The sequence below is a fragment of the Heliangelus exortis genome, chromosome 2 (genome assembly GCF_036169615.1).
Source record: "Heliangelus exortis chromosome 2, bHelExo1.hap1, whole genome shotgun sequence".
Taxonomy (NCBI): domain Eukaryota; kingdom Metazoa; phylum Chordata; class Aves; order Apodiformes; family Trochilidae; genus Heliangelus; species Heliangelus exortis.
Genome location: NC_092423.1, coordinates 99,067,660 through 99,080,800, shown reverse-complemented (window position 1 = coordinate 99,080,800; position 13,141 = coordinate 99,067,660). Strand labels below are relative to the sequence as shown.

Genomic DNA, 13,141 nt, shown 5'->3' with positions numbered 1-13,141 from the left:
TTTCCTCTCATCCTATCATTGTTCACTGGAGAGAAGAGGCCAGCACCCACATCTGTACAACCTCCTTCTGGTAGTTGTTAAGGGTAGTAAGGTCCCTTGTCAGCCTCCTCTTCTCAAAACTAAACATTCCTAATTCCTTCATCCTCATGAAAAGCTCAAAGCTCCTCTTGAAGCTCCTTAAGGCTGGCTTTCACAGATTGAAAAGCAGCAAGCTTCATTTTAGGTGAAAAAAAGAAAATGTGTATGCCAGCAACTGACATGCACAATCAGTAGGATTGTCTGATATTGCATGACCTCCACATCAATTTCACACCTCATCTAGAGTACTTCCAAGTTGTTTACAGGCTTGATTTAATCTGTTTCAAGTGAATGGTGCATGAAATGCATTTAAATAATATTTAAACTTTTGTTGCTATTCCTAAAGTCTTGACACTGTTGATGTAAAATCCATCCCTTTCTTAGCTTCTGAGACCAAAAGCAACTTTGCTTTTATCCTTCTCTTTTCAGAGCAGATCACATGGTGTATTTGTCCCGCCTTGTCCTTAATTCCTGGCTTCTGTTATTGGCCTTATAATTGAATACTTCAATAGCTTCACCATCCTGTAAAACAGCTTTCAACCACTGTTGTTTATTTCAGTGTATTCTCTTATAAGATTTAACTCTACTCAGTGCTTTAGGATCCTGCCTTTCAGTCACTGCATACTGCATGTGCAAAATAAAGATGCATCATATTCCACTACACCTCAAACACATGCCAGGAACATGGCTTTCAGGAAATTGTTCTTGCTTTGCAACATGAATCCATTAAAGCCCTGGGAGAATATTAAATTTGTAATACAATGCTATATTTAAAAGAAATTAGTTACTTTTCAAAAGCAGTGTATCAAGTAATTTGTCTTGCTCTGCAGAATGTTTTCATTAAACTATCATAGCAAGGATCACCAGGGGTATATTATTTGTCTGCATGTGATTCAGGCACCTTTAATGATATTACAGAACAGCTCAGAGAGCCTCTAGCAGTCAAATTACGAGGCGTACCACTCAGTGCAAGATAGAGAGAATCAAAGTACCTTGAACAACACTCCTAAAGCCATGAGTAGTTATTTTCCTACGTGGCATCAGGACACACATACTACCTTAGGTCTGGAAATCTTCCCATGTCAGCTCTATGCTACATCTAATGCTACATCTAATGCTACATCTAATACATCTATGCTACATCTAATCCTGCTGTAGCTTTAAGGAATGCAGTGAGATGGACAGTCAAAACAGAACTAGATTATTATTTCTCTGACTCCTGAATCTTCTGATCACAATACACTCAAGGCAGAAATGAAAGTCATATAGAAAAGGCTTATGTGCAAGATTTATGGCACTTCAGCTTGAGTTAATCTAAGGGGCATACTTGGGAAATAATTGCCATTAAGAGACAGGATTATAATAAAAGTAGAAATACATCAGTAACACTTAAAGTACAGGTGTTTCATTGCAGATGTACAATTTCTGACTGGTTGGGTCACTCTTTAAAGAATGCTTGATTTCTTTTTGAAATTGGCAAAATAAGCAAGCATATGGTTGCAATGACCAAGAGCTCAAAAAGAATCCAGAATTTGCAAGTTTAATTTGAACTGAAGCTTGAATGATTTCAAGAGACTGAAATTTCAGTCGGACAAACGTTGGGTTTATCTGGCCCGCAGTTCAGTTCTGGATGTGTAGGGACCCTCTTGAGATAAAGGAGGCAGCTGAGTTCTCTCTGCAATTACATGAACCAGGTGTTCCTACACCACGGAGACACAAACTCTTCCTCCTACTGACTTTTCTCTTCAGATATAGTTTCCCTGCTACTGAGGGTTACTCATTTAGTTGTTATGGTCAAAGTGAGCTTGTATGAATACCAGGATTTTCAACACCCACCTTGAAATTCAGGCATGCAATTAAGCTAGCTGGCACATGCTTGTGGAGCTCACATTAATGGTGGAAAAATCAACTGGGCACAAAAGGGAAGCCATTTGAAATTTCACTTGCAGTGATTGCCAACTAATATAAAATACCCAACGGTCTGAATATTTCTGAGCATAAACACCAGGTGTATCTTCTAACACAAAATCTTTACAGTGGATTTCCCAATTATGCACAGACTTGTGGTTATTTCTCTTCATTTCTGCATGGGGGAGAGGAGACCCAGAGGGCTTCCTTACTTTTTCTGACTCTCGCCAGCACTTCAGGATGAATATATGAGCATAGATATCTTCAACACAGATCCAGCTGGAAAGACTGAGAGTGGTATCAGTCCAAACCCAGTCCATTACTGCTCTCAGCTCAGTCAAAAATGGAACCAGGCGGAACCTGAGAGGGGACCAGAGAAGATAACTCATCAGAACTTTTGGGGAATCACATTAAATGAGCACAGTAAGAGTATATATGACAACATGGAGAATTAAGCCAGTATTAAAAAGCAGATTAATGGGAGAGTTTGCAAACACACATACAATCAAATCTTGAGATTTCATGGCCAATACTGATGGTTTGGGGGTGCTATCTTTTGACATAGAATCATAATCATAGAATCCTAGGGGTTGGAAGGGACCTCAAAAGATCATCTAGTCCAACCCCCCCTGCCAGAGCAGGGCCCCCTAGAGTACATCTCCTAGGAACGTGTCCAGGCGGGTTTTGAATGTCTCCAGTGAAGGAGACTCCACAACCCCCCTGGGCAGCCTGTTCCAGGGCTCTGTCACCCTTACAGTAAAAAAATTTTTTCTGATATTCAACTTGAACCTCCTATGCTCCAATTTACACCCATTACCCCTTGTCCTATCACTGGACACCACTGAGAAAAGCCTAACTCCATCTCCCTGACACTCACCCCTTACATATTTGAAAACATTGATGAGGTCACCTCTCAGTCTCCTTTTCTCCAAACTAAAGAGACCCAGCTCCCTCAGCCGTTCCTCATAAGGGAGATGCTCCACTCCCTTAATCATCTCAGTAGCTCTGCGCTGGACTCTTTCAAGCACTTCCCTGTCCTTCTTGAACTGAGGGGCCCGGAACTGGACACAATACTCCAGGTGCGGCCTCACCAATGCAGAATAGAGGGGGAGAAGAACTTCTCTTGACCTACTAACCACACCCTTTCTAATGCACCCCAGGATGCCATTGGCCTTCTTGGCCACAAGGGCACATTGCTGGCTCATGGTCATCCTCTTGTCTACCAGGACCCCCAGGTCTCTTTCACCTACACTGCTCTCCAGCAGGTCAGCCCCCAACCTATAATGGGACATCGTGTTGTTCTTCCCCAAATGCAAAACTCTACACTTCCCCTTGTTGAATTTCATCATGCTTCTCCCTGCCCAACTCTCCAGCCTGTCTAAGTCTCTCTGAATGGCAGCACAGCCTTCTGGTGTGTCAGCCACTCCTCCCAGCTTAGTGTCATCAGCAAACTTGCTGAGGGTACATTCTATACCCTCATCCAAGTCGTTGATGAAGATATTGAACAACACCGGTCCCTTGTTCCTCTAGATTTCCTTCTTAGGCCATAAACATGCTTTTGTATCATTATGCCCAGGAATTGTGATTGAGCCACGAATGGAATGGTAAAAGAGAGACTTTCTTCTATCCCCATATTCCTCTGGCTTGGGAGCAGAGAAACATCCTTTGGTGGGAAACAAACAGAATGGTGGGAATCTGTTTTATGCTTTCTTACACCAAGTAATGCACAGCAGTAGGTGGGGAGTCCTCAGTTTCATATGGGAGAGGGCATCATGAATCAGGATGAAGTAGCAGCAGATCATGGGCCAACAGAAAACCAACAGGCACGTAGAAGCTGCTTAAAATGCATCATTCCTTTTACTAGTCCCTCACTTTTCTACTTAGATCACAAAGAATATTTCATGTAAAGAAAGCTTTCTTCTGTAACTTTTCCTACAGGAATTCAATAAGCTCATACCCAAAATACTGGGAAAAAAGCTGAAATTATTCAAGCTTTTCTGCAAAATGTGTGGATGATTTGAGCTGGCTGAATCATAACATCATAGTAACATCATATGTGGAAGGTGGGCTATAACTTCCTAACACCACCTTTCACTCTGAGGCTACACTGTACCTGTTACTTGCACTACTAGCACTCCTAAATCCTAAAATGTTTCAAATGGGCAGCACTTCTCAGAAGATACACAACGGAAACATTTTTGATGCACAGTTCTTATTTCTCATGTATATTGTCTTTCACTTTATTTTTCCTCACCTGCTAAGGCAGAGCCTGCAGACCTGCTCCAAAGGTCTCTTTGGGATCTGATGCTTTACTAGTTTTTAGGACTACAGAGTTATTTTTAGGACTGCAGAAAACATTACCTGTTTTCTAGCACAAAGGGTAGCCCCTATCTCTGTTCAGAAAGGTAATTTGTTAGACAAGTTTAAAATGTCTCTTTCACATAGGGGCCTGAGTGACTGACTGGTATGGTAGGCTTTTGGATTCAGAGTGGGAAACTGATTTTTTCTGATATTTTCTTTATTGAAACTGATTTTTTTTTTTTTTTTTTTTTTTTTTTTGTGGACTATGTGGGACATATGGCATATACAGAGCATGCTGTGTGAAATTTACTGTCTCGTTTCCAGCAGCCTTAAAGAGAAGTCATGATAACAGATCCTTATTTCACAAAAGAATGGAGGAGAGCTGTAGGTCTTGACTTACCCTTGAAACAAGAACAGGTTGACATAGTTATAACTTTTTGTGAGGAAGTTGCCAAGAACACGAGTTGGATATCCGCAGCGTATCTGATACGCTGATAAGCCAAAATAAACACATTTCACAAAATACCAGAGCTGGGCAACTGTGTTCTGGCTAAATTTCCTGTAATGGAAAAGACAGATAAAGGAAAATGATGAGCTTCATATCTATGTATGACCAAATTAGCTGGAAATGTTTTGAGCTCCTGGCAGTTTCCCTTTCCTGAGATCCTGTGAAAAGCCCTTGGTTTCTGACCCCACTGCAGAGTTAAAACAGTATTTGAACAACACTGGATGAGAAAGTCTATAAACAGCATCTGTTGTCACCTCAGGGTCACAGGGAAGAGACTGGGAATGAGCTTCCTGAAGAGTGAGGGCTCCCTCCCTCTGGATGCTAGATGTGCCTTGCTGCCCAACACAGGCCAGCCTGCCCTTGGCACCCACAGTGGCACATCTTTTGTGTGCCCTGGGTAGACAGGCTTTCTCTTGGCTTTTCTGAGGGCTGACATTAGGACAGGATCTAGGCAGCTTTAATGGCTATTTGTGTTCACAGGGACACCTGAAAAGTCACAAATTCACACAAGAATTTAAGTTAGAGTGACCTCTGAGGACCATCTTTTTCAGCCTCCCCTGTTTAAATCAAGTCAAATTACATCAAATTGTTCAGGAACCTGTCCAGCTGAGTTTTGAATACTTCTGAAGACAGAGATCCCACAACCAGTCTGGGCAACCTGCTCCAATGTTTGACTACCATGATGGTGAATTTTTTTTTTTAACATATCATACTGAATTTTCCTTTTGTTTTCCAACTTGTAGCCTCCTGTCCTGTCTGAAAAGAGCATAGCTTCTTCTCAGTGGCTTCTTAGTAGGCAGCTCTTCACTTTCTCTTCTCCAGAGAGAAGTAGCCCTGTTGCCTCAACCTTTTCTTACGTGTCATGGGCTCCATTCCCCTGACCACCCTGCTGAACAGGTCCCACTTCTGGCTGCAGTTAAATAACACTGTGGAACTGTAGGAGGCACATCATGATGAACAGGATTTGTAAACCAGACATGATCCAATACTTTCAATTAGATCTCATGAAATTCCATTAAGAAATTTGAGAAAAATTGTAAGAGTCGGCCTGACAAGGAAGGAAGTTTCAGATGGAGATTTGAGATTAACAACCTGATATAAATGTCATAAAGCACAGAAAACCAAATTATTTTAGTGCCTTTCAAATGACAATATGAAGCCTGAATTTTCATATAAATTCTAAAAGTGCAAAAGATAAGATATCCACTTGAAAAGTGACTTTTTTTTTTTTCATTTCAAGTTGGGGCACAATTTTTACTACCCTGAGAAAAAAAAAAGCATTTGGTTTTGACAGGAAATGAAGCTTTTCAATCTCTCTTTATAATATGTACTTTTTTTTTTTTTTTTTTTTTTTTTTTTTTTTTTTTTTTAATCCCCTAAACTGACTTGACTGTTAACAAAGAGTAATGTGCTCAGGTGACACACTCAGTTCCAAAGTGGGACAAATGCTTGGCAATTTAAAGTCCTAAGTAAGAGGACAGCTAGCCAAGGGAACCTTAACACCTCTGCAGTGCAGAGCCAGATAACTGCAATGAGAAACATGAGATCTGGGGGTGAACCAGACCAGGGATGTGATACAGGATTTCACACAACAGATGATCATCTCCACAGCACCTCCAGAGTCATGTGGCAGGAGTAGGGTAGGAGAACTTTTGGTCTGCAGAACAGACATGGGTTTTAGAAATTTCTTAGTCTAAAGAGCTTTAAATCCACACTTCCCACATTCCAGGAAAGTACTAATTTTTAAGTTATTGCCAGAGAGATATTTTCTACTCGCTCCAGCATGCAGAAGTCTTGGGAGAGGAGAACTAAATCAGAGGCCAACAGTGTCTCAGCTGAGAGCTCTAACCACTCAATTACAACAAGAAAGTTCTCTTTCTCTGCTTGCATTTTGGCTTAAGCTGAGAATTTGTCTGTACATAGTTATATAATGAATTCTTCCTCAAACTTATGTTGGCCACAGTTATTGCTGTGGAAAGGCACTCCAACATTCTGCCTAAAATTGAGACCAATAAGACACCTGTTCATGATTCCAAAGCTTAGCTAGAACCATCTCAAATTTACATACAAACAACTTAGTAGTGCATCATTATTTAACCCATATTGTCTGATTATAAGGCTTATACCTTTCTGTTACTCCAGGCAAGATAAAGAACATCCAGAAATGTATTCCAAAAACAAGGATGACTTGGAAAATGACCTTCCCCATGACAGTCTTTTTGAGGTACAGTGCTCGATCTACCACCATGGTACCAAACTGAATGAGCACCATCACCAAAAATGCCTCTGGAACCTGATCCTCTGATAGTGAAGAGGTGATATCTGCTGCTGCAGAGTGTTTCTGAAAAGGAAAATAGAACAGAGTGGTCAAAGAAGGAGGAAAATCACATGATACTTAGCATCAACAGCATGTACTGAAAATTTATAGATAGATGCCACTGTGACATACCCCAAAAGCCCAAAATCCAAACACAATGATGATGAAATCCACTGTATCTGCTAGGAACATCAGCACATACACATCAGTCACTGCACTGTAGTCTGGATGAATAAGATTGTAGAAAAACTGTCTGATGGGCACATACACCTGGAGAGTCCTAAAACAACATAGGCCACAATGTGATTTAACAGCACTGTAATATCCACTGAAGAAAAAGAAAATGGCTGGGTGTAGCATGATTACTATTTCCAAAGATATCTAAGATCTATTCTGAGAGCCATCACCAGGCTTCACAGACCCTGGTTCCTAGTTCTGATTGCTTCTAAACTGCTGTATTAGCATTTGTTCAGTAGAAATATACATAGCAAACCAAGTTCACACAGGGTATTTCACTTTCATACCAGGCAGATGCTACTTGAACAACTGCTTGATGTTCAGATGGTGGGACTTCAGAGTGAAAACTGGCATTAAATGAACTGTGTAGATACCCCCTAATCCCCTTAAATTAACAGAAGTCGTAACCTGCTCTCTTTAAAATGCTGTTTTACTGCTTTACTATTTGGAATATCCCCCCCAAACCCACAAAACTTCTCACATTGCTCACTTTTTAATTGTAAAGGCTTTGGCTTTGATCATTTGTTCTCTAAACTTTTCCATAAGAAGCTCTTTTCTAGATTTTTGCTTGATGCTTAGCACACTGCTTCCTTTCTGACTGCTGTTTCGTGTACTGGTACTTCCTGAAAAAAGAAAGGGGAAGACAAGCTAATTTAATATAAAAGATTAAGTAAACAAAAAACCGAAAAAACAAACCACAACTTGAAAATAATAAATCTCAAGACTTCCATCCCACAGGGAAGTCCCAGATTTGAAAGAAGCTTATGTTTGGTCTTTTTCCAAATATGATAAAATGTTGAGAGGATCCAGTAAAGGTTTAATCACTGACAGATCAAAACTTGATTAATAACTAAAAAAAGAGAAGACGACTGAAAAAAGCTAGTATTTGATCTGATTCAGTCATCTTGTTTGGTAACACATACATTCAGGCCACAGTAAGGAATTTACCTATTTACTATTCCATCATTAGAAGATGGAATTTTACCAATTTGAAAATTTACCAATTTTCAAGATGGAATAGGTATTCTGTTTCAGTCTACCTAATCAATACTTTTTCTCACTTTGAGCATCATTAAATATAGGTATGAACAATACATATGCTTTGCATTCTCTCTAGCTGGACATTATGTTGAACAGAAAATCTGGATCTAGGCCACACTGAGCATTCCTTTCCCAGCTTTTGAAAAATGTCATTTTAAAAACATAATGAATCACAAAATATGGCTCTCCATTTGAACTTTAAGAAGGCTTGGAGTGTGTTCAAATGTGAAGATACTTTGGTTCAGATCCCATTTCCTCACTGAGGAGCAGCAGCATTCAACAGACTCTTGAACCTCTACAGCAACCACCACAAAGTTTCAGCAGGATGACCCTATGGGATATATATGTTTCCTCTTCAAATCCCAGAAATGCCATGGAGTTTACCTCTCTTAGATCTGTGTGAGGAGAAGCTGGACCTGTGTGAAAGCTGTGATATGCTGCTAGAGCTTTTCCTCCTGATGGCAGTCTGCTGTTCAGGGAAGTGGACATGGATGGATTCCACCGATGCTGCGAGGTTGACAGACTTCAAAGAGGCAGAAGAGTCTCTCCTGCCTCCTGTGAGAGAGAGCTCATCATCAGTATCTTCTTTATTACTGGAGCTGTCCCCTTTCTCATCTTCATCCCATAATCCATGACACTAGTGGAAAAAGAAGAGAGCTTTTCAACCTTGTATTGCTGTCGCAGTATTTACCAAAGGCTTTGCTAAGCTCAGTCGTGTTTATATGGGGGAGACAAATTCACTGTGTTGGGATATCATAGAGGTATAAACTCATTGAGTTTGGAAAAAGCCTTTAAGATTATCAAGTCAAACCATAAGCCAAATCCACCACTAAACCATGTCCCTAAGTGCCACATCTACATGTCTTTTAGATACCTCCAGGGATGGTGATACAACTATTTCTGGGCAGCCAGTTCCAGTGCCTATTAAACATTTCAGTGAATTTTTTTTTTTAATATCCAAATAAGTGAGCTATATCACGAGTGACCAAAAAAATTAAAACTAAAAGTTTTATATGAAATAAGAAACTACTACATGAACTCAGATTACCTTTAAAATGGATCTGTGGAAGAATAAAGCAAGGAGCTGAACAAGATCATAATGCACGTAACCCTCTTTCTTCTCAATGCCAATAATATTGGGTGGATGGTAAGGTTTATCTTTTGTATAATCCACATACTTATTCCAAGGAAAGAACCCAAACTGAAAGAAGTACTTGATGACAATGGCCACCTGTTCAGAAACACAACACACTTGGGGTGTTTATAAGCATGGCCTATACAATAGCCTCATGACAATGAGAGGGGAGAAATAATTACAATTTTGACAGGTTTATGAGAAGATAAAACAAGGATATTCATTGCTACAGAGGAACAATAGTTCAGATTTCCTCAGCAATAAAGTCAATCAACATTTCCTAGCAGATCAAGCTCAGTGGTACCCGAGAGACACCAGAAGCAGTCTATACTGTCTCTTGACTAACAATTACATAGTAGCTGTTGGCAAACGGTCTGTTCTTGTGATAACTGCTTTACATGCTTTATATGCTCATTGCAATGATGAAAAACACAAACAAGACCTTTTCATACCACAGAAATTGCTGAGGAGTTTAGCAAATATTTATATCAACACAATGGGCCAAAGGACCCTGGTCCTACAGACCAAAAAACAGAAAATAGAACGTCCAAAGCTTACAACTTAACTTTTCTGTGTTAGACATGGGGTTGCAAAACCAGCAGCCTACCTCAGTGTAGACAATAGCTGTCATCCAGAAACGTTTGCTTGGCCGAGGAACAGAGAGCATGGCCCAAAGGAATATAAGGATTGGAAGCACCAGGGTTATCATGGAGGCAGAAATCATGTGGTTAAGGATGATCACAAAATAGCACACCATTTCTGAGCGGGCCACTAGTGTATTGTACAAGGCATAAATAAGAAGCAAGACTCGAGGCTGACCAACATAGAACTTCTCTGATTCCTCCAGCTCATCATCATGAAACATCCTGTGAGGAGCAGAGTAACATAAATGAATTTAGAAGTAATTTCACAAGAGCTGCTTTTTAAAATTTCGAATGTTTTAACTTTTAAAAAAAGAATAAAATTCAGCCGCTGAGTTCAGTTGAGAAAAAAAAAAAAAGGGGGGGGGGGGAATTTAGTATCATAATCAAACAGCCTGATTCTAACCTCAGAAAATAAGAATATCAAGCAAAATAACTAGAAGCACCATTCTGCTGTTTTTAATTTACCCAGACAGTTAATCTGACCCAAGAACTTTTGCCCAACCAGTATATCTCATGTAAATCACACCATGCAGGTGTGGCCCTGTCTGGATTAATATCTGATTTAACAACACAGATAGGATTTTGGAGAACCTCCAGAGGTCCATCAGGAGATGTATGTTATGAGTGGTCCTGTGATAGAAGGTTAGATATAAACTCAAGCTTAATTTTAAACATTAAATGTGTCCTATTTTTCTCCCATTTATCTGACTCAAATCAAAGGCACCAAGGAATCAGGATATAACCTTATATACTTTCACAGTTCTCTTTGCTCTTCATAAAGAGTGCCCTGGCCTGTGAAGAGATCTCACTGAAAAGCAAAAATGACTATGGGAAAACAGAAGAAAAGATAACTGTGTGTACAAAGTCAGATCTACACAGCCTTTCTCTCCAGGTGTAGCCAGGCTGAAATGCATTTTTATGGTTTAAGGTTCTGTCCTTGCACCACTTATCTGAGTAGGCCAAAAAGCAGAGGAAGAAGAGCAAAAGCACCATCCCCACTTCAATGCTGGTTGTGCTACTGAGAGCAGTGTCTGAGGGACAAAGAGGGGAGCATCCTATTCCTTATGGAAGTACTTAGTAAGGTGGTATCTCCACATAACCCACAGCTCCTACTGGCTTAAACAAAAACTCTGCCAAAGGTCATCATTTCCCTTATAGTAATCCAAAATAATTAAAGGAAAAACATTTTCCCAGATAGCCCTGGAGGAAACTGATTTGAAATCCCAGCTGCCTGGAGAAGAGAAGACCTCTCCACAAGGAATATTTAGAAAAGCCCTTGACCCTTTGACAATTGCAGCGCAGAAACCCAATACTAATTGGAACAATTAGCTAGAGTATCTGGGGAGAAAGCAGAGATTCTTTCCAACATGAATTTGAATAATTTCAGAAATCTGTAATTAGAACAACTGCACAGGAAGCAAGCTGCTTCCCTTTAATCAAACTTAGCGGAAGGTCTGTATCAGAAACTTTAGGCTATCTCTGAGACAAAAAAAAACCCCCAACACAGTAATGACAAAACTTCACGGAGCAGCACCAAAAATTTTTCCTTCTCAAAGATTCTTACTTGTTCAGAAGCAGCTCGCTGGCTGTTAGCTCGTGTGTCAGTGGAGGGAGGATCGTGTCATTAAGTCTGTCTGTCCGACTGTCATCTGGGCTCACCATCATGAGGCTCTTACCAGCTGAGTCATCTGGGGAGCCAAAGGGAAGGTGTTCAAAGCTTACAGCTTTGCTATAAGAAGGAGGAGCTTCTGCATTGCTATCCACAGTGGAGTACAATGGCACATCAGTATCAGGAGTATACGCAGCTCCTTCTGAACCCAGGCTATAATCTTCCACCTCCTCTTCCTCCGGCCTTGATATGGAATGAGCTCCTTCCTCTTCATGCTCCCCTTCTACCTCCTCAATGGTTTCTGTTGTCCCCTGACGAGAATAGAGCATAGTGACCTGTGTAGGTTCACTGTTGGGGAGAGATGAAGAGAAAGAGTTGAGGCTTACAAGGTTCAACACCAAGCAAAGTTTGTTAACTGTACCTTGATGCAGGCAGATGAGCAACCCCATCACATTCCCCGGCCTCCAAAGTTCATATAATCTGCTAGAAAATATATCATCATGATCTCCTCTTACACAGCTGGATTATCTTAGTCCATCTATCCCCTGAATGACATCCCTGTGAACTCAGAGTGATTCACTATCTTTTCACACCAGCAAAAGACAAATTAGTACCATCATCAAGAGAAACTACACTAATTACCTGAAAGAAGTTCAAACACTTTATGACCAGAATGAGGACTTGCTATTAGATATATTTAAAGAATGCTCCATGGTAAATGAGAGGCAACCATGGGGTTCTTTCTAAACATGGTGCAATTATCAACCACTATGCAAATTCTGTGTACAACTGGAACATGAATTGAACACACACATCAACTCTGATTCCAAAGAAAAGAACAAGTAAATTGCTCACATGGAGAAATATAATCCATATTACAAAGCTGCTCCAGTGGCAGGGTATCTTGCTTACCTTTAGATTACCCTATGTTCTTCAATACAGTCTTAATTTTTACCTTACCTTCCTGCTTTTCTTCTGTACATATCTGTTTCTTTTTCTCTGCTTGTTCACCTTGCTTACTCTTGGATTTGTGTGTCCATATAAAACTTTCTCTTTTAATGCTCTGTGATCTGCAACAGCCTCAGTCAATGTAAGTTCATGCAGTCTGATGACTCCAGATGGGAATCTGGACACCATCATCTAGAAAATAGTTTCTTGGCCTTGTTTTCACCCTTTTCATCCCTCACAAGTATTCTTTCACCTCTCCCCTCAAATAATCACTCTTTCGCTTTTCAGTCTCCATTCCAGTCCCTCTCCACAGATTAGACAGCAGACATCAACTCAGTGTCTTTTGTTGGCTCTATGTTCTTATACTCAATAGTGATAAAATCAGAGTCCTCAGAGCTCCTATGAAACAAATGGG

The 13,141-nt window shown here is 40.3% G+C and overlaps 1 protein-coding gene across 1 annotated transcript in view; it reads right to left on the bottom strand.

The window, feature by feature from the left end:
- PIEZO2 (piezo type mechanosensitive ion channel component 2) overlaps positions 1 to 13,141 on the bottom strand; it is a 309,019-nt gene that overhangs the window by 11,445 nt on the left and 284,433 nt on the right. The window contains exons 38-46 of the mRNA XM_071737144.1: positions 11,734 to 12,126; positions 10,133 to 10,391; positions 9,439 to 9,621; positions 8,775 to 9,027; positions 7,840 to 7,972; positions 7,245 to 7,392; positions 6,922 to 7,136; positions 4,688 to 4,846; positions 2,199 to 2,346 (exon numbers count right to left, since the gene is read on the bottom strand). Coding sequence (XP_071593245.1) covers positions 2,199 to 2,346; positions 4,688 to 4,846; positions 6,922 to 7,136; positions 7,245 to 7,392; positions 7,840 to 7,972; positions 8,775 to 9,027; positions 9,439 to 9,621; positions 10,133 to 10,391; positions 11,734 to 12,126 — 1,891 coding nt within the window. The remainder of the gene's footprint in view (positions 1 to 2,198; positions 2,347 to 4,687; positions 4,847 to 6,921; positions 7,137 to 7,244; positions 7,393 to 7,839; positions 7,973 to 8,774; positions 9,028 to 9,438; positions 9,622 to 10,132; positions 10,392 to 11,733; positions 12,127 to 13,141) is intronic.